The 22,453-nt window shown below is 48.5% G+C and overlaps 1 protein-coding gene across 1 annotated transcript in view; it reads right to left on the minus strand.

The window, feature by feature from the left end:
- Window positions 1–22,453, minus strand: part of LOC149360960 (focadhesin) — a 156,642-nt gene that overhangs the window by 104,324 nt on the left and 29,865 nt on the right. The window contains exons 9-12 of the mRNA XM_089572564.1: window positions 20,173–20,444; window positions 16,754–16,921; window positions 3,129–3,233; window positions 58–272 (exon numbers count right to left, since the gene is read on the minus strand). Coding sequence (XP_089428690.1) covers window positions 58–272; window positions 3,129–3,233; window positions 16,754–16,921; window positions 20,173–20,444 — 760 coding nt within the window. The remainder of the gene's footprint in view (window positions 1–57; window positions 273–3,128; window positions 3,234–16,753; window positions 16,922–20,172; window positions 20,445–22,453) is intronic.

The raw sequence follows: 22,453 nt of genomic DNA on the forward strand, positions 1-22,453 counted from the left end.
CACCAACATGTAGCCTGCTTTGTATCTAATAGACGCAGAGATGCGGTAGGGCGCTACCTGTGCTCCAGCAGGACGCCAATGGCCTGTGCCTTGGCCAGCACCAGGTCATCACCCTTGGAGGCAAAGTCATCCCCCAGGGCCTGGAACAAGACCGGCAGGAGCAGGGGCTGCCGTACGCACAGGGTGGCCAGGCTGGGCAGGCACAGGGCCGCCAGGGACGGGTGGTGCCCAGAGAGCGCCCGCACACCACTCCACAGGGGGCCCAGCGCATACTGCACGCCAGCAAGCAGGCCCATCAGCTGGTCTTCTTCACTCTGCTGTAATCTGCACGCCCATCTATCCCCGTCAACAATGCTATCCCAAGAGCAATAAGTTGCTTCCACAGAAAGGGCTTGGACCTTAAATGAAGCTGTTAGGAACTTTCCAAAATTCCATTTAAAAATTCATTCACTGCTCATGCCTTAACACTCAAGTTTCTGCTCTCTTGCACTTCCTCTAACTCCCAACTGCTACTGTTCTTTAAGCCCGAGTTCTTTAAATAAAAGGTCTCAAATACAGTAAAACCCGGTTATAACTAGTGACATGATTCATTGGAATTTGCTCTATATGTGAAGTAGTTTGGTTTAACCGAAACACCTTTGAGCGAATTTAGTTTGTTTTAATTTAATGGGGTTTAACGTCCTGAAATGACTTGGGCTATGAGGGACGCCGTAGTGGAGGGCTCCAGAAATTTTGACCACCTGGGGTTCTTTAATGCGCACTGACATCACACAGTGCACGGGCCTCTAGAATTTCGTCTTCATCGAAATTCAGCCGCCGCAGCCAGGATTGAACCTGCGTCCTTCGGGTCAGCAGCCGAGTGTGATTTTGACCACCTGGGGTCCTTTAACGTGCACTGACATCGCACAGTATGCAGGCCTCCAGAATTTGCCAGGGTCGAACCTGCGTCCTTCAGGCCAGCAGCCAAGCGCCATAACCACTGAGCCACTGCACCGGCTTTTAGCAAATTTCATTAGCAAATTGATTACAGTATATGAGATTGTGAATAACCAAGCGAAAACACCAGCATAGGAATGCGACAGCACACAGCGTTCCGTCATTCTCGTACGTATGTTCTCATTAATGGCTGACTTGTTTTTTAATTGCACTGAGTGTGCTCCTGGAAATCTTGAAAACGTTGCAAAATCTGATTTCATTTCACGGCTCTCTAAGCAACGAATAATCTCTGCTTTGTCAGTAAGGCTTGCTGTTGCTTCATCGTCATCTCGACTACGCAACACACTTGCCAGGTGAAGTGTAGAAAGCAGCAAGAGGAGCAGTAGGAGTGGCCAGAATTGTGGGTATTGCCACCTTACCCTCAAACCTGGTTTGCAATGTTCGTCTGTTTGCAGACGACTGCGTTATTTACCGCACAATTTCCAACACCTTCGACCAATCACAGCTCCAAAATGACATTGACACAGTGCATGCCTGGTGTGATGACTGGCTAATATCGCTCAATCCTAATATATGCAAACTCGTATCTTTTCACCGCCGGCGTAACCCCCATATTTTCACTTACTCCGTTGCTAACGTTCCACTAGAATCCGTATACTCATACAAGTACCTAGGCGTCACCTTGTGCCAGGATCTCTCCTGGCGCTCTCATGTAACGAACATCGTCGCATCAGCTAACCAGTCATTGGGTTTTTTTAAACATCATCTATGGCACGCCCCTCAATGTATTAAACTTCTCGCCTACCAATCACTCATACGACCAACGCTAGAATATGCCCCTGCTCTCTGGAGCCCGCAACAACCATATCTCATCAGTTCACTAGAATCTGTCCAAAATCGCGCCACGAGGTTCATTCATTCTGCCTATTCATACGACATCAGTGTATCGTCACTTAAACGACAGTCAGGTTTATCAACTCTTGCCCATCATCGTCGCATTGCTTCTCTTAGCCTGTTTCATAAGTTTTTTTACAGTTCCCTCGAACAACCACCCTACATCACACCGCCAGCTCGCATATCTCATCGCACCGGCCATCCACTGCAAGTGTCATGCCAACGCGCCCGCACTGTCACTTTTTCCGCATCCTTTTTTCTTCGCACTGCAAAAGACTGGAATGGCCTTCCCCATGACGATGATGCCATCACCCGCCAATCAAGTTTTGTTAACAATTTAAATATGCACTTCACAAATATCATGTAGGCAATCACATTTCAATCTATATATTTGTACTCCCACCCCATATGTAATACCCCCAAAGTGGGGTCTTTAAGGTAATAAAGTGAAAGTGAAGTGAAGTGAACAGCTACAGCATACAATATGAAAAAAACACAGAGGACAAAAAAAAAATGAAAGCGTCAATGCAGACGGCATGGCACCGGATGCCACACAGTCTTGACAAGTCACCTGTCCCCTCTTCCCTGGCATCCGACACCAGTTCCGGGGTGTAGCTGCTGAATACAAACACTGGAGTGCAAGGCAGGATAAACATCTGGAGTTGATAGAGAGTGCTTTCTCTCCCTCAATCACAGCTCCAGAGAGGCGTGACCAGGCACACTTTGCACCACGCAAGCGCGCAATCAACCATGCAAGCTCTCCTATTCTGATTGATGTGCCATAAGCATGGCAGTGCTTTCTGTGGATGGCATGGAAATTTTCTCACCAGGTTCCACACTACTTAGAACCTGGTGGTCCTCGTGCAAGTACAAGATGAGACAACACTCGAGTGCACACTGTGTGGGTGGAGAGCTGCAAGAGTCTCGCAGTGACTGCTGTAAGAAACAGTTTCCCCATGGCACTTTTGTCAGTGTCGCAGCATGATGCAACCAACGACATCCACATTCACCTACTGCCCAATGACAGTGCTGACCGGAGCAACAGTGGCACACAGTGCAACGGTGCAACAGTACGGTACGGTGCAACGGTGCACAGTGCAACGATACGGTGTGGCATGGCTACCACTTTTGCCTCGAAGTCCTGGGGAGGGCAACAGAAGGTCTGGGAGTTTCTTTAGCGCACATCATCCTGAGAATACGTATGGACCAAACCAAGGAGCGAGCCACCGCCACAGACTGTCTCCCATCTCTGACAAGCAACACCAGCTGGCCAGACAGTCAGTGCCTGATGAGCCCACCTTGTGGTCGGCCGTGTCAGCCAGCGAACGCAGCACCAGGGCCAGGGTCTCTGGGCAGCGGCTGCAGCCCAGCATGTGCAGCAGCAGGGGCAGCACACAGGGGGCCTGCATGTGCGGTTTATGGTTTGTGGAGTTCAACGTCCCAAAACGACTCACACTACGAGGGACGCTGTAGTGGTGGGCTCCAGATAATTTAAACTACCTGGGGTTTAACGTGCACTGACAGCACATAGTACACAGGCCTCTAGCAATACACCTCCAACGGATTGATAACGATGGGTGTGGTGGTGGTAAATTAGACTTAGCTAATTTACCACCACCACACCCATCGTTATCAATCCGTGAAGCTCGCATTCTTCACCGAATACAGTTTAATCTCCTACATACACCAGCCAAACTTAGCTAATTTACCACCACCACACCCATCGTTATCAATCCATGAAACTCACATTCTTCACCGAATACAGTTTAATCTCCTACATACACCAGCCAAACTTAGCTAATTTACCACCACCACACCCATCGTTATCAAACCGTGAAGCTCGCATTCTTCACCGAATACAGTTTAATCTCCTACATACACCAGCCAAACTTAGCTAATTTACCACCACCACACCCATCGTTATCAATCCGTGAAGCTCGCATTCTTCACCGAATACAGTTTAATCTCCTACATACACCAGCCAAACTTAGCTAATTTACCACCACCACACCCATCGTTATCAATCCGTGAAGCTCGCATTCTTCACCGAATACAGTTTAATCTCCTACATACACCAGCCAAACTTAGCTAATTTACCACCACCACACCCATCGTTATCAATCCGTGAAGCTCGCATTCTTCACCGAATACAGTTTAATCTCCTACATACACCAGCCAAACTTTATCTGTACCGGCACACTGCCAAACCTCAGTGCCCAAACTGTACCCACACATATGCAGACACAGAACACTGCCTTACACAGTGCCACGCAGCCTTCCAGTCCCCCGCCTATCCTTTCCCACCACCCCCACCGTGGCCCATCTGGCTTGCCTCCCAGAACCTGAACCTGCGATACGCCCTCGTCACCTTGGCTGAGGGCCTATTGAACACCTAACATAATGGCTGTTAATAAAAAGTGTCACACCACCACCACCAAAATGTGACCGCAGCTGGCGGATCAAACCCGTGTCTTTCAGAGGGCCTGCATGTGGCACTGCTTTCTTTTTAAGGCGAAAGCCTTTAATGGCCAGTGCCTGGGGTGACTCATCAACAAAGTTGCCAAAACCCACGACTAACCAGTCATAACTACCATGACTGGTTAATGACTAGCCAATCATGACTGTTTAGAAAAAATTTTATTTACATATGTACACATGCCGAGGTTACCAGATACATTCACATTTACAAGAACACATGACACATGTAAGGCGAGCCAATTAAAGAGGTAACATAAACATTTCTAAGTAACTAACAGGAATGGGCGATGTAAAATCGGAATGCATATATACCGATTGACAGAAGAGCGAAAATGCAATAATTAGACATTGAAACATTGAAAAGGAGACCTTAGCGCCAGTTTGGCCTAAAAACCAAGACAAGACGATCGTTATTTACAGAAATAAATGGGCATGACCGTTGTCGGAGAAACTCTTCCTCACCCAAGAAAAAGAGTTCCTCGGACAAAAAACTGATCAGCTCCCGTCGGAGACGGCCGAGAATTGGCCACACAGCGCGGCGTCGAAAGCCACTAGCGACCGCGGCGCATCGACTGCGCCATAAACTAAAAAGACATAATTAACTATTAACAGGCGAGCAAAACGGCCGCTGGGGAAGTGGCCGCGGGAGACGAAGCACGAAATGCCCTGCCCACGAAATCCCGCATGAACCGCGCGCCAAAAGACACGCGCTACAACACAGGTGACTGTAGCGTGGCGATTAGATTCCGGGAGCGGGCAATTCGGACAGGTACTGGAGCGTAACACACCCCACCGCTCTAACCGATCACAAGTAGGGAGCACTGCCCAGTCAAGTTTTCAGACAAAGTCACATAGATGATCTGGGAGAGGTGTCAACGCTAAACGCGCCCACTGAACGCGCGCATAGGTGAGCGGCGAGATGCCGGCACAACAGGTAACAATAGTGTGCCCATAATGTCCACCACACGGTCTGCAACGATGTTGACAGCAGGTGCTACTGCTCTTACATGCCTGTAAAAGGCCACTGATGAAGCGTAGAAAGCGGTAGGTTGCTCTGACTGGGGTCCATGATTAACAGGGGCCGACGGATCCAAAAAGCGTAAAGAAGGGCCCAAAAAGTACCGAGCCAGGATTCGCGCCGGAGACGCGTTTCCTAGCAGGATACGCAAAATACTCTTCAACGCTAACAGCGAGGACGTGACGGACAAATTTGGAAAGGCAAACCCTCCTCTCTCCCGTGGTTGTCCAAGAACAGCACGGGCCACAAGCTCGGTTCCGCCTGACCAAAAGAACGAAAAAACTGTAGTCTGCACTCGCCTTATGACATGGAGGGGTGGTTTAACAGTGTAGCAGAGGTACCAGAAGGCACCAAGTATGACGGACTGAACCAGGTAGCGCCTCTCAAGCAGAGGCAACTCGAATGTCTGCGCCCTTCGCACACGAGCTGTAATGTCTTCGACGACCGAAGACCACACACCATTCCATATTCCAGCACAGTCGTAGGTCACACCTAAAATGCGCATCTGCGCGCACCACTGCAAAGGTATTGAAGATGTAATACGAGTCTGGGAAGACCCCACAAAAAAGTAACAACTCTACGAGTAATTAAGAGCAGCCCCAGACAAGGAGGCGTACTCACGGAAAACATTTAGAGTTTCAAGCAGGCTGCGTTCATCAGCTAAGTACAGAGTGATGTCGTCTGCATAAGCAGTGACGCGTACCGCTTCGCTGCCTGGCAAAGCCAGACCTCTAATAAAGGAGTGGCGATTGACTGCCAAGAGGAAAGGCTCTAATGCTAAGACAAACAAAAGGGGGGAGAGCGGACAACCTTGACGGACGCCGCGGCGAACATCAAATGCGGTACTTTCCCGGCCATCGAGGAACAGAGTGCTTGAAATATCTCTGTACATCTCTTTAATGCGAAGCACGAAAGAAGGTGGGAAGCCGAAAGCATCCAGCATCCCGTAAATGTACTCGTGCTCTAAGAAGTCGAACGCCTTTTCCTGATCAAGAGAAACAAGAAGACCCTGTGCGCGCCGTCATAAAGTATACGCTAGGATGTCTCGCGTTACAGAAGATAAACTATGTATTTCACGGCCTGGGATGGAGCAAACCTGGTGGCAGGAAATAAGTGACGGGAGGAGAGCTCGTAGACGACGAACGAGTAATTCTGCTAATACTTTGTAATCTGAATTTAGCAGGGTGATAGGGCGCCAATCTGCCGGACGTCGACATAGGAGACTTTTTAGGAATAAGGACAATGCGGCCTCTTTTGAATGATTCAGGAAATACGTGCTCAGTAAAGCATATTTTTAATACTTCCGAGAAAATAGGGCCCACAATATCCCAAAATTCTAAATAGAACTCCACAGGAAGGCCGTCTGGACCAGGCGCTGAGCCTCGTTTCATGGAGTCCAACGCCTCCTTGATTTCATCTGTTGTTGACACAGCCATAAGGCCGTCATGGAGTTCAGTGGAAACCTGCGGCAAGCCTGCTAAAAATGGGGCTGCGGAAACGACATTGCGATCGACTAGAATGACCGACTGAGCAATACCCCTGAAATGGCTAAAAAACGCACTGAAATTCCTGCCACCTGGTTGGGACGTAGCCCCGGCGGAAGATGTAAACGCAGGGGCACCTTGAGTGTACAACAGCTCTTGGCGGGCCAACCGAAGCACCTCGGGATGAGCAGTTGGACTGCGTCGACAACGCCATGCAGCCGCTGTCAAAGAGGAGGCACGTAAAAGACGCTGTAGGCGCTCCGAAAGCTCCTCTTTCCATGCGCACATAAGCGACGGGGTGCGTTGAGCAATACGTAGCTTCGCCGTCACCACACGCACCTCATCTGACACGCGAGCCCTAAGGGCTCGACCAGATGCGGCGCAATGGTGACGCCACTGCTCCTTCAGACGGTCCCAGTCACCAGGCGCCGCCCCAACAACCGAAAAACACAAGACCCGTGTGAGCCCGTCTTTAGTGCTGGCGTTGTGAAGTATGCATACATCCAACCGCCATGGTCTATGAGGTGATACTGCAGGCGCCGGAACCGTGAGTGATAGAAGAAAAGGGCGGTGGTCTGATATGTGCACCAGCGAGGATGGCAGCGTCAGTACATTAGCTACACACACTGACCGCGAAAGGCTCGCCGGAACGTACGCCCTGTCTAGCCTACTCGACGATAACCCGCGACGCCAAGTCCACACAAAGACGTTGCCATAGAGGAGCTCATACGTGTCCGTGAGCATGAAATGGTTCACTAAGCGGCGCAACTCACGCGCATTCCAGCCTGGCCTACCCCTACCAGGGCCTTGCACATCGGCGACCGTATCGAGCACGCAGTTGAAATCGCCCAACATCACAACATTACGCCCTCCAAGAAAATACACATCTAAATCTTTAAAGAATGCGTTTACCAAACTGGAATGCGCAGGCACATAAATACAAAGAATTCTCAGGTGAAGTGCGTTAAACGTGCAGTCGAACGCCAACACGCGTCCAAGCGCATCGTAGATAACATGATGATCGCGCAACAGTGAGCGGTTCAAAACAAGAACGCCAACGCCGCTAGAACGCGTGCTGGCGTACGAAAAGAAGGCATCGACGCCAAACCTACGCTTGAATTTCAACACGTCACTGAGACGAAAAAAATTGGTTTCTTGCAGGCAGACGATATCGCAACCCGAGGAACGAGCGAATGCGACCACCGTTGCCTGCTTCAAAACACTGCGGAACCCCTGCACGTTAATAGTAATAATTTGAAGGTTAGTCATTTTGGAAATTAAAAATGAAACCTGAACAGTCGTGATGCTTAGGCAATACAAAGCGCGCCGCGAACGGCGCTAAACCACCTAACTTTTTGCGGAGGGTCGGACCAGAGGAGGCACGAGGCCTCCTTGGCCGACCAGCAGAATTGTCCGAGTCCGTAGTCGACGCATGTGGACGCTTTAAGCTAGAACTTAAAGCGACCATCTCAATATCCAACGACTGTTCGCTAGAAGTGCTAGCGCTGATCCTCGATGTAGAAGAGGACGGCGACTGCACAGGGTCAGCGTCTGGAGATGATCTTGGCTCCCGTAAAAGCGATGACGAAGACGGCGACAGCGGCGTCGGGTCCTCCTCAGGCGTGATGACAGTCTCGTCAATGACGAGGTTGACTGAAGAGGCCGAGGACGTCAAGCTGCTGTCGTCACCGTCGACCTCAGCTGTGTCGGCGTCCCTGCTCAAAACCGCAACGCTGGCCGCGGGTTCTGGCGCGGGCTCCGAGGGTGGCACGTTCCCAGCCTCAGATTTTTCCAGGGACACAGTAGGCTCGGCCCCTGTGTCATCAGGGACGCTCGGAGAGACTGAGGCTGACGCAGCAGGAACCTTTACTGTCTGCTCGCTTGGTGCAGCACTGGACACATCAACAGCAGACTCCGGCTCTTCCACGCAGCTACGCTGAGACGCATTGGAAGCACCCGTAACAGCGGCGGTGTTGGATCCGCCGGTCTCCTTGATGGCTTCAACCGCTCCCTGAGTGGCCTGCGGGGGCGCAGGGCGGGCCGCAGCCTCCGAGTATGAGGGCTTGATAGCGCACGCCACAGTAGCGTGTGGATCACCACAACGACGACATGGCAGCACGCAACCCTGGCCTTGGTGCCCAAAGACCCCACAGCGGGCGCAGAAAGGAGCCGTGCACTGTGCCCTGAAGTGCGCAGTGGACCCGCAACGCCGGCAAACGCGCTGCATGCCCTTGTAGTCGCACGTCACGCGGTGGCCCGCGACCTTGATGTAGTTGGGTACGGGTGACTCTCGCTTCATTTCAATCCGCACGTAGCGGGTCCCGGTGGTGACAGTGGGACGCGATCCCATGACGCCGCGACTAATGTGCAGCACCTTGCCAAAAGGGGAGAGAGCCTTGGCAAGGGCGTCACTGGGTACACGGGCGGGCAGAAAAAGAACAGTCACCTGGGTCACCTGCGGGCTCAGGGGAACGATGGCGACGCGTTCCTTGCCAATGGTGAGGCAGGAAGCTTCAACGATTGTAGCCATGGCGGCTTCACTTTTCACGGTCACTTGGTAGTTGCGTCCACCGAAGTGCTGGACACAGTACACTTCCTCCAATCCAACAACGGAGGCTCCGATGGCCGCGTTCACCAGCTACCTCCGCCTTGTGTGACTAATACCCACTGAAGCAAGGTTTGAAAAACAGACACTGCACATGCACTCAAAATCCCCTGTCATCAGTAGTTGACCTCAATGTGGTGGCAGTATTCCCGAAACCATTCACCAAAATTTTGAGCAACCCTTTGTCATACAGCATTCCGAGTGGTGCCATAGAATTTCACTTTGCATACAGCGTAGATGTTTTAGTCAAGTCAGAGGCTAGATTGTGACAGGGGTTCGAACCAATGACATACACACCTTCAATTGCATGCATTGTGAGACCATGTTCTCCCCCCCAGGCTTGATTGAGGTGTCCACCAAGATGTCCAGATTTAAGCTGTACTGCTTCTTCCCTTTCCTCAAAAGGCAAGCTGTCACATTCCTCCACAGAGACCATGTTCTCCCCCCAGGCTTGATTGAGGTGTCCACCAAGATGTCCAGATTTAAGCTGTACTGCTTCTTCCCTTTCCTCAAAAGGCAAGCTGTCACATTCCTCCACAGAGACCATTTTCTCTCCCCCAGGCTTGATTGAGGTGTCCCCGGTTTTAGATCCCTTTCAGTTTGCAAGCTCCCCTGTGCCGTGCCCAAGAAAGCCGCCCGTCCGCTTCCACTCACCACGCGGCGCTGCTGTCGCTGTCGGCCCGGAGGCGCCGGAGCGCTCGCGCTTGGCAGTTGCTGTGACAGCCTGTTCTCAGCCGCGATAACATTGGGAGCGAACACGTCGAACTCAAATTTGCTGTACTTTTGGAGCTGTCACGTTGAAACTTCAGCCTCAAGGTTAAAGAAATGTTTCGCCTGGCTAGTAAGGGTGAGATAAAGAGCAGGCTGATGCCAGTTCGCAAAAAACCAATCGTTTGCATTGCGCTTTATCGCATCACGTTTGCGACGTTTAGCGCTGATGATATGCGTATGTTGGAGTAGAGCTATCAATATTTCTTCGGGAGAATGCACGAAACATTAATGAAAGGATAAAACTAGCGATGTTCCGCTTCTAGATCAGTCACGAAATTCCGCGCTATATTATCAACGAAGCACCGCACATGCGAGCAGCATTTTGCACGTTCTTTAGAATTCCAATTTCAGAGAACACAAGTATAAATGCAGACACATTTAGCTGGATGCAGGGAGGGAATAACTATAGAAGAGCTTTTTATTTGCAATGATAGCACAGACAGGAGCAGCGTACTGCACTTTCATTTTTAGAATGTTAATTTCATTGAACACAGACAAGCTTTAAATGCAGACACACTAAGTCGGAAGCACGGAGGGAATGGCTACTTGAAGGCGAGCTTTTTTATTTGCAATGAAAATATTTCTCTGTTCTCTAGCCGACGGTTCACGTCTCTCGCCTAGAAGTGGATGCGTGTCACTATGACAAAATGCAGCACTTGGCATGTAAAAGTGGCCATATGCTCTGCACATCCAAGCCGAACAAGGTTTTGCAATTCAAGCTCGTCTAGCAGCTCCCAAGAAACGTCCCTTTCAAAAACGGGACTTTCCTTCAAAGAAATCGGGATTGCTTTGTTTACAATGTTGGTAAACTCTAGCATCTTTTTGGTGGGATGCTTTAAGCACCCTTGCTTGAAGCTTTTGTATACTGTAAGATAAGCGTCACTGCTAACAACTGGCACAGGACAGCTGATATCTTCCATGCTGATATCTGCTGGCTGCTCCAAATCAGGCGGCGGCGACCATGGCGTAGACGCGAAGGGCCACGCTGGTCGGGCAAACAGCGTGGCGAGCGCCACCGCACAGAAGGAAGCAAACTGAAAGGGATCTAAAAACGTTAACCAAGATGTCCAGATTTAAGCTGTACTGCTTCTTCCCTTTCCTCAAAAGGCAAGCTGTCACATTCCTCCACAGAGACCATGTTCTCCCCCCCCAGGCTTGATTGAGGTGTCCACCAAGATGTCCAGATTTAAGCTGTACTGCTTCTTGCCTTTCCTCAAAAGGCAAGCTGTCCCATTCCTCCACAAAGACCATGTTCTCCCCCCCAGGCTTGATTGAGGTGTCCACCAAGATGTCCAGATTTAAGCTGTACTGCTTCTTCCCTTTCCTCAAAAGGCAAGCTGTCACATTCCTCCACAGAGACCATTTTCTCTCCCCCAGGCTTGATTGAGGTGTCCACCAAGATGTCCAGATTTAAGCTGTACTGCTTCTTCCCTTTCCTCAAAAGGCAAGCTGTCACATTCCTCCACAGAGACCATGTTCTCCCCCCCCTGGCTTGATTGAGGTGTCCACCAAGATGTCCAGATTTAAGCTGTACGGCTTCTTCCCTTTCCTCAAAAGGCAAGCTGTCACATTCCTCCACATAAGCAGACTTAAGTGCTCTGAGAATTTTTTTTCCTCTCACATTGATGCTACCAGTGAATTACAATTTGCAGCAAAAGTTGTAGCATAAAGCTATAAGCTGCCTGAGCCCCCAGCATCACAACTTTTATAAATACAGAGTAGTCAATTTAATCTATAAATCCCTGAAGTTCGCAAACAATGCTCTGTAAGTTTCACCAGGGTGCCAGGGTGTATAACGCCATTCTTTTTGTCCCTAATGAGAGAACGAATTCTTCTGTGAGGGACAACTCTATATTGTACACTGTGTGCGTGCGTGCGTGTGTGTGTGTGTGTGTGTGTGTGTGTGTGTGTGTGTGTGTGTGTGTGTGTGTGTGTGTGTGTGTGTGTGTGTGTGTGTGTGTGTGTGTGTGTGTGCCGGTGTCCCAGCTAAATGTAACCAAACTTTTAAAAAAGGCGAAGTGCCCTAGTCCAGTGACACCAACTCAGGGTTGTTCATAGTCGCGTGGCCTAGTCTTGAGTATTTTTTTCGCTCTTCAAAGTTAATTAATTAGTCAAGTTTAATTAGCTAACTTTTTAAATTATAACTTTAGGAAGTAATTGTCAATGCAAAAGTTTTAGATCACCTCGAAAAACCGCTAGTAGTGCTGTTTCCGTCAAGTTGCGGTTTACGTACCTTCATTTTTTGGCCTTATAAGAAAGTTGTCACGTGACCAGCTGCTCACTCAGTTCTCTGCCCCAATGTGCACCCAAAGTCTCATCGAGGAGAGGACTTCAGAAAAAATAGATTTCATTCTTTAAGGCACGTCTTGGGACGTTGAAGTGGCATAGTTGTCATGTGGAAGCTTTTTCTTATTGTGCAGGTTATGGTTAAAGGCCGGTAAAAAAACTACTTTACGTAAATATTACTTTGCTGCAAATGTCTCAGTAAGCTGTTTCTCAAAGCGATCTACAACTTTTCCATTCACACTTTGTTCCTCAAGTCAATAATTAAAAAGTTAGTTAATTAAGCTTAACTAATTAGACAACCTTGAAGAACGAAAAAAATACTGCAGACTAGGTCACGCAACTCTAAACAACCCTCATTTGGTTTCAGACGGCTAGGATTACATTTAGCTGGGACACCTGGTATATATATACATATAGAAAGAACTTCAGACATCAGACAAACACAGTAGCTGAAAAGTCATGCTATGAGCTCTGCAACTTCTTTTACTAAGCCATGGAGTTTTTATTAAAGCCAGCATAGCTTTTTGCTGAGTTCTGCCAATTCCCTCCTGTCTTTTTTTTCTTTTTTTGCTTTTTTAGATTTGTCTTTGCCTTGGTAAGAAGCCAGACTCGAATCAACCAGACTCAGCTGCCTCTATATCATTTCAATTGTTGAGGACCACAGCTCAATTCCACTATAGTAACCTGGCGTAGAGTAAAAACATGGGTATAGTAAAGTGAAACGCCAGTCCCATTTGGCCTTTGATTGGTGAGTGTATGTTTATTTAATTTAGCATAACGACATCTTTCATAAAGAAGCGGTTACAGTAAACAGCATTGCGCCCTAACAACAAATCTCTCATAGAATGATGACGTTGCGACAGATGCACAGTCTGGGACATCTCAGAGCAACAGAGTGTAGACTGAGACCGATAGAAGGGAGCCTCACCTGCACTAGTGTATCATGGGTAGGGTAAAATATAGAACAGTGTAATCTCAAGCCTACAATTAGAGAACAACGGATATTAAAGGTGTATTAAAAAAGATTCTGAGCTTCGCCATTTACCGCGGCAACTCAATCTGCACGCTCCAAGCATTCTTAGAAACTTCGAATTATTGTGTTGCGTGGCCGGTTTCCCTATTAAATCAAATTAACTGTCGCACTCACGATTTTTTTTTCTTTTTTTTTAACTCACCTCCGAAAAAAGGAGGAGTCAGCCAACGAGTGGAGTGCCTTTCAGCCAGCTGTGCAGCGACTTGCCGCTCTGCCATCGGCAGAGTGATACGGAGCGATCGGCGAAAGCAAAGAGTCCACATGCATTTTTATTCCCGAGGGCCTAATTTGTGGCTATGTAATTTCCAACTAAAACTATTTATTCACGGAAACGTAAAAAAACAAAATAAAAGTGAAAGCGAAGCTGCCACGCGACTGGCTGAAAGGAACTCCAAGTGCTGGCTGACTCCTCCTCTTTTCTGAGGTGAGTTCAAAAAGAAAGGCGGGAGAAAGGACGTTTCATTCAATTTAATAGCGAAGGCAGCCGCACAGCACAATAATTTGAAGTTTCTAAGAATGCTCGGAGCATGCAGATCGAGTTCCCACGGTACAAAGACAAACTCAGAAGCCTCTTTAGTGCACCTTTAAGACAACAAATTGCCTTCCTTTGATCCAGCGTAGCCCTGAGTCTTTACAGCTGCGAAGAGAAGCCAGCTTTTCAATGGCCCTTGGGCTATAGATGCAATGGGCGCAGCACAGACGCTACGTCATATTCTTAAGCTACGTCTTAAGAATATGATGCAACAGCATAGTGGGTGTACCTATAATGCCATTCAATACTTTCTGTTCATAGATGCCTGGGAGCCCTCGTATACCACTCCAGGCGCAGTGGTGCCGCGGTTAAGCGATGCGCCACTGCGCTGCAGTGACAGGTGCTCCCAGCGGTGGGTCTTGTGCAGCCCAGGTTGATCTTCCTGAGCGATCAATCATTAATTTAACTGCCACCTGCCATGGTAGGCAGGTAGTGATGACGCTGCAAGGTCATGTGACCGAGGTGCCTCCTAGGTTGCTCTCCGGGCACCACCTGACTCTGGCGCTATCGCTATCGCTTCAAAAAAGCGCTATCGCTTCAAAAAAGAAATAATAAAGCTGGCTTTGAACCTGTAAACGCGACACACGCTGTTAAGAAAGGGAAGGCAGTAAAAGTGCAATGAGGGGTAGGAAAGGGAAAAAATGGGCGGACAGCTGCAGCAGAGGGTGGCAGCAAATAATGGCAAGGTGGTAATTCTGTTTGTCACCATATAAAAAAGCACTGAAATGTATTTCCTGATCCCCTTTCATTCTGACGCATCTGGGACAGAGTGCACTTGATAAATGAAAGTTGATGCAACAGGACGCAACAAATTCTCTTGTGTATGAGTGCACCAGTGAGTGAATGCAGTGAGTGGCTTCTATGGATCACCTGCTACTAATGGTCACAGTAAGCGAAGACTATGCTGGAAAATGTCACTTAGGCAGCGATAATTCAAAACTGCAAGAAATTTGTAGCTGAAGGCCCCTGTGTGATGGACACAATTTGGGCACTGATCTCTTCCTTGCAATCCAGAGCCGCTTACATCTCAAATATACGAGGCAACTAATGCAAAGGGTAATGATGCTCTGACTGCAACTGCAATGCAGAGAGAACCGACTTATTCTTGGGGCTCATAACTGGACTGCATTTTGCATCAGGTGGCACATGTGATAAGAACCATGCATTTCGAATTGCACACACGACTGCACAAACAGTGGCGAGGCTGCATTCACACTGCAAACATAAGAGAAAGGAAAGCACAGACTGCAAGCAACTGCCTTCTAAATGCCTAAATGTGCATCCAGCTGCTAGCTGTCCAGCGGATATGCAATAACTTTGCAACCATGTGGCAACAGCAACACAAAATAAGGCATTACAGCCAGAATCTCGATGACATGATTGCAGTTGGTATGAATTTTGTAACGATACGAATTTGTGCAATTCCCCGGCCAGAGTGCATAGTGTACCATGGGATGAACTTCAGATGTTCCGAACACTCTCCCGTACCATTAAAGCTTACAGAAATGCGCGAGCAGCGACAGCACCCTCCAGCACTGAAGTGCTGCCCGCACCTCGCCCACATCACGCTCGCCATTCGCACAGTATGCATAGCTAGCAGTGAACAGTGGCACAGGGCTGTAAAAGAATGCCATAAAGAGGTCTGTGTGAATGCATTTCCAGTTCAAACTGAAGGCACAGCGCACAAAGGACGGAACTAAGGCAGAGACAAACACAGCACTTCTCTGCCCCTAACAAACTGCAACGCTTGTGTAAAACCGTCTACCGTGAAGGACCTCTACCTGCCGAAAGTAAAAAAAAAATCACGTGCCGTAAAAATGTTGTCTATAAGACAGAGCTATCCTGTGGGCGGTGTCATATTGGTCAAACAGTCAGTTGCCTCAATGATTGCCTAAGTGAGCACAAACACTTCCTCAAGCCACCCCCCAAAAGCAATTTGGCTCTACATTGGCTTTCTTGTATAAACATAAGGACCAACATACGCGGGAAATCGTGGAAGCTCTTTTAGTTCACTGGGGACTTGACAATTGTGCCAGAAAACCTTCCGCCGTGCTAACACAAAAAGAAATTGACTATCTTAACAGTTAAGTACGCTAAGTGTAGAGTGTGATCATGTGCTTTTGTTTGTTGTGTGCGTGTGTTTTTTTTTCGACAATCATCCCTGATGCTGTTGTATCTGTTGATTGTGCTCCTTTTTGCCAAAAACAGCGCTGTGTCTGTCTCTGCCTTAGTCCCATCCATCGTGCACTGTGCCTTCAGTTTGAACCGACCAGCCCAGACAAACACCTTACTGCATGTCCAGTGCATCTGCCATACGGATTTTGTTACCTTTGGAAGGTGCGATTCCGTCTGCTCCACTGACATCCGAAGTCGTTCATGTGGCTCGCCTAAAGCCGTATCACCCACCCTCGACATTGCATGCCTAACACGCACCGGGACGTTGCCTTCAGCCGAGGGGGACAATGTAATCGGTGAACTGGTTACTGTATAAGTGGACTCGACTCGTGCATGAATTGTGAACGAATCGTGAACGACAAAGTGACGGTGCGCTGGACAACGACGACCCTAAGCGTGTGTAGCTGGGCCCTTGGAGTCTGAGCTGAGTGCTGGCCATCACAGCGCAGCCGTCAGTACAGACTTACCGTAACCGTAACATCCCTGTAACAATATCATCGAGATTCTGCAGCATTCTACAGACAGAGAGAGCGAAGCCCACCAGCTGGGTGGCGGCGTCCACTTCCTGGCGGAGGGCACCCAGGGCCACCCGAGCATCGGCCGGCGTCCGGCTACCCAGCAGTGCGGCCGATGCCACCAGCATGCCCAGCAGGGCCCTCTCCTGGCTGGGCAACACACCACGCAGGCTCCACCAGCGCTCCACACAATCCTGCACAGACGGGGGAAGCCCCAGCCGGCATCTCGTTGCTTTCAGACTCGCAAGCTTATTGCACATGCTCTCATTTATGGTATTCTCAGATATGGAGTCACTGTTTATTATCATTGCTCAAAGACTTGGCGAATGAAATTAAATGCGATACTAAAGAACATCCTTCGATCCGTGGCATACAACACAAATGCTTCACCTGACTGCAATTTGTTTTCGCTTTTACAGCTGCCCTCTTTTGATGCCCTCTTCCATCATGTAGTCATTCGTGCTCACTTTTGGGAGAGTACATTTTTGGTGCCTTTCATTCCTGTTCGTCCTTTTCGACATCATCCCCGTTTTACGGTACCTCGCTGCTACACTCACTATGGCCACTTCACTCGTAATTATTACATACCAAAAATGTTTAATTCTCTGCCTGATTCAATCTTTCCAGTTTCTTCGTTGTCTCAATTAAAGAACTTCTTAAAAACACATATGTCGGTAACCTAAACTGTTTCTTTGTTCTTGTTTGCCTTAGGTATTGCGGTTTATCATTGTTTGCTTGCTTTGTAACACCTACTGTTTAATATATCTGTCTTTCATCGACTGCCAAGTACTGCCCTACAAGCCTTTATGGCTTGGGCAGACTTGTCTTAAAGATTGTATTTTGTTCTCTGAAAATAAAGGTGTTTATTATATATTATATAAGGAAATGCAATGCCATCACCAGTGCAATGCAGTCGTTCTGCAATGGCATGCACCTAGCAGGCAGCCAGAAAGTTTTCTAAAAATTCCTTCTTGGTTTCTTCAATTCGCCATCCCAGACTGCTCGGAACTGCCCAGAACCCCTGTTTGTAACTCAATTTGCCAGGATGGCTGCGGCTACAAATGTGACTGTTCAAAAAGGTATTCTTTTTGACCAACGTATAGTTTCATCTTCAAGTAACAGCGCAAAAACACATAGGGGGCACATAGAACAAGAACACACAGCAAACGTCAACGCTCGTTGTGTGTTCTCGTTCTATGTGCCCCGTCTGTGTTTTTTGCGCTGTTACTTGAAGAATAACCAACAATCCCAGGCTGCTGTTCTGGGTATAGTTCCAGGGCAGTGCAAGGACTCTCCTCAGCTGCCCCCACACTTTCGGCTGCACTGTATAAGACAGGGAGCGGAAAACGGCGCAGTATGCGCTGCTTGCACCCATACCGAGAGAGACAAGCTCAAACACTCCTCACTGCTCAAACCGTTTTCCGAATAAGGGTGATTGCAACAGCCAGTAACTAAAGAAAACATCACATTGTTCAAAGATGCCTTTGGCGCACATGGCACTGTTGCAGGCGCTTCAGATTCGTGCTTGTTTTGTTTCTGGTTGCTGTCTGCTTCAGTGCAATGTTGAGTGAAGAACAGTCAGCAATTGCTGGCAATGCAGCAATGAGAGATTCCTGCCCATTGATGAAAAAGGGGCACAGTACTCAACAAGAAAAAACAGGCTTTTTCATGGAATGTAGGTATATATCACGAAGGGTCTTCATAGCTATCTGGTCACGGTGATTTCACTGCGATGGAAACAACGAGCATTGGGCAAGCAGCTTCTTAAGGTACCAAGCACGTTGGATATCGGACTCCCCCAGAAAGCCTGGAGCAACTTGTGTGCGTCATTAATGAATCTGCTTCCGGTCCAGACAGTCTAGAGCTGCCCGAGGACAGTTCACAGCTTGGAAATTCAAAGAGACCATTTATGAACAGCCGCACATGCATGAAGTGCTGCTTTAACACAATAAGCAAAGCAGCCATGGGGCAGTGGTTCTTGGCCATGAGTGCGTCATAGACCCAAGGTGAAATGAGGAGTCCATGGCAGTGAGAGCAAGAACTAGTGTAATGGCTAATGACCTGTCACAAAACTAACTGGGACTGCCAATGTGACCTGTTCTATTAGAATGCTTGAAAGAAAAAAAACTTGCTGACAGCTGCCACACCTGTGTAATGTGACAATCTGCAACAGCCATTTGTGGTGGTAGATACAGGTATTGGTCAAATGTTTAGGGGAATCCCCCCAATGTGGAGTAGATTTGTAATAAGAGAGTAATTACTCATTGACATCCACCCGAGCGCAGCCATACGGCTACAAAGGAAAGCTATACAGCTTTCTCAGCTTTGTAGCCATATGGCTGCGCTCGGATGGATGTCAATAGATACAGGTATCTTTATTCATTTGTTATCATTTTTTATTTGCTCTAGAATATTCCACATGATGTCATTCATGGAGTGACCACTCAAAACGCGCCCCCTACACACAGAGGACCCCATGAATCCATCGAGTGGCACTTGGTTAAAGTGCCAGTTTGCACTGTAGAAGAACTGCAGATTGGGCTACTTGGTGCAGATTCATAATGGTGGTTCAACAGCACAAACACACACAGACCAAGAAGGAGACAAAACACACAAAACAGTGTGTTTGCACTACTGCACACAGAAGGCACCACAAAACTGTGGCATGGCTGTAACGCATGGTGCTTCTCTTTCCTTCTCTTTCCTCCTCGTTTCTCTTTCATGTCATGACGCCAATGACACCACAGAACCAGGATATGAGCCCTAAACTGTTGTTGCGGTGAAGCACAAGACAAATAAGGGAGCAGTTGGTAGAGTGACTGCTCCAGTGAAGCGGTGGTACCGGGCTCGAACCCCGGACCAGGACGAATTTTTCTTTAATTACGAAGTTTCTGAGAAAGCTGTATAGTGTTCCTTTGTAGCCATATGGATGTCAATGAGTAATTGCTCCCTTATTACAAATCTACTCGACCGTGGGGGATTCCCCTAAACATTGGACCAGCAGAACAGCCAGCCTGTGTGTATAATAAAAGTTGCAGGAATGCTGCTCTCAGAGGATTTCATCATCATCATCATCATCAACATTACAGATGCTGAGGACCGTGAACAAAAAGTGTCTAACTGGGCTTGATGGGGTTCACGGCCCTTAAAACATGGCATTGGCAACAAAACTAGGATACAAACACAACGCATCAGACATGGGAGGATCTGGTACAAAATCAAGAGATAAGCAAAGACAATTACAAGATTAGGAGAGTTTTTAATGAAGTAAACAATGTACGGTGCAATGCAGAAAAAAAGGTAGAAAGTGCAATTATTGTGGCTATGATATATTTACAAAAAAAACAGTATTGTGGCTTTAGCAGCCAGCATGCCAGCACTAGAAAGCAAGTTTTGAAGCAAGGAGGCTGCCAACACACAATAACAGCATGCCATGGCATCCCACCTGGGGCGAGGAGGAGCCACGCAGGCAAGTGGCAGCAAACAGGGCCCCGGCCACCAGGGGGTGGCTGCTGGCCAGAGTCACCGCAGAGGAGGTCGTCCTCTCCTCCGGTGGAGTGGCCGGAACACCGTCTGCAGCCAGCCGCCCCAGGAGGGCAGCCGCTCGCCCCTGTAGTCCCCGGGGGAGAAGCTGCTGCTGCTGCACCAGCAGGCAGAGGGGCAGCGCCAGGCAGCGGCCCACCCCCCGCCAGTCCCTCCTCTCCAGCAGCACCTCGCCTGCACATCATAGCTCCCTCTCTGTACACCGTACGCTCCTCGCACAAGAAATGTTATTTGTGGAACTTGAAAAGGCACCAGTGAAAGCACAGGCTGTGGACACGAGAAACAACTGTCACACAGACCAGCACCGCATGTCCATTGTGCTTTATTGATTGATAATTTTTGCAACAGCGCTACACAACGAGGACAACGAGCAAAGAGTGACACAAAGTTTGTGTCACTCTTTGCTCGTTGTCCTCGTTGTGTAGCGCTGTTGCGAAAATTATGAAGCTGTAACAACTTGCCCAGACTTCCATTCTTCTGCAGTGCTTTACTGAAACAAACAGTGCCACACATAACTTCCTATGCACGTACATTTTCAATACCTCCCCACAAGACAAGCGCAATGATCTCAGCCATTAGACCTTTGCCCCGCTGCGTTGGCTCAGTGGTTATGGCGCTCGGCAGCCGACCCGGAAGACGAGGCTTCGAACCCGGCCGCGGCCGCCGAGTTTTCATGGCGGCAAAATCCTAGAGGCCCGTGTACTGTGCGATGTCAGTGCACATTAAAGAACCCCAGGTGGTCGAAATATCTACAGCCCTTCACTATGGTGTCCCTCGTGGGACGTTAAACCATACATACTTCGGGACGTTAAACCATACATAAACCATGAGACCTTTTTCTTCTTCATTTTTACCCATCGCTGAGGTAGGCATGCCCCTTCTCTAGTAAACATAAAGATGCAGCACTTAAACAACGTTCTTTTTGGTTACTAATGCAAAAAAGTTCTAAAATTTCCTGCTCGTATCTGGTCCTCCCCTCCAAAAATGACCCCATGGTGGTACACTCGCTTACATTGGTTGCATTTTTTTGCAGCTGCGGCAATGAACTGCCAAACGCTCTCATTGGTTCACATCTAGGATGCATTATATTCTTGAAAGTGCTTGTTTACACACCTTCCTGTGTGGCCCTTGTACCCTTTTTCACACGCCATCAGAATCTGGTACACAACCCCAGTTTTGCACTGGACAACGGATTTCACAGGCTTAACTTTACATGCTCCTTTGTTCACCGCTCATTTCCCATTCTAGCACAACGGGCAGAGAGTTTGCAACGTGCGGAAAACACAACATTCACGCCATGCCTTTCAGCCACCTTCTTTATATTGTGCGGCACTGTATGTATCGCAGGCCCACCAAGCCGGAGTACCCGGGTTCGAACCCGACCGCGGCGGCCGCGTTTCGATGGAGGTGGAACGCAAGAGGTGCCCGTGTGCTGTGCGATGTCAGTGCACGCTAAAGATCCCCAGGTGGTCGAAATTATTCCAGGGGCCTCCACTACAGCACCTCTTTCTCTCTTTCTTCTTCCACTCGCACCTTCCTCCCTTCCCTTAGGGTTCAGGTGTTCACCGAGATATGCGAGACAGATATTGCACCATTTCCATTTCTCAAAAACCAATTTACTAATTTTGAGGTCCACCTGTGAAAGGGGTCTAAGGTAGTTATGGCTGAACTATGGGTAGTACATGCCTTGTACCAGTAGCCAGTGCTTTTTCCTGGCAGGACGCGTGAAGCTCGATGCGCTAAAAAAGAAAAAAAATTGCTAATTCGTGCACAAATAGGTGCCACTGCGAAAATTAGAATTTTGTGCTTTTGCCTGGCTTGCTCACACCGGCGCTGCTTTCCCAGGCGAGCTGTACACAGTGCAAGAGCAAACTTCTGTAGCACAAGTTGTACCAGAATTTGAAACTACACGAGTGTTGACAGTTCGGTTTGGTGCTTGTAAGCTGGCCGCACGCAAGTATAGAAAACAGAATGGGGCAACGTTTCATCTGCTGATGTTAGGATTGTATCGTTACGCTTTTTTTGCTTTGAACTACACACACGCATCAATGCCATCTCACGGAGGGTGGTATGTACACGAGACAACTTTCATTTTGGTCAGTGAGAGCTGCGAGTTGGAGGGTAGACTTGTATTCGGAGTAGACGTATACGTGAAAATATACAGTAGGTAATGCATTACTTCC

The sequence above is a fragment of the Amblyomma mixtum genome, chromosome 2 (assembly GCF_055824585.1).
Source record: "Amblyomma mixtum isolate Tamu chromosome 2, ASM5582458v1, whole genome shotgun sequence".
NCBI lineage: Eukaryota > Metazoa > Arthropoda > Arachnida > Ixodida > Ixodidae > Amblyomma > Amblyomma mixtum.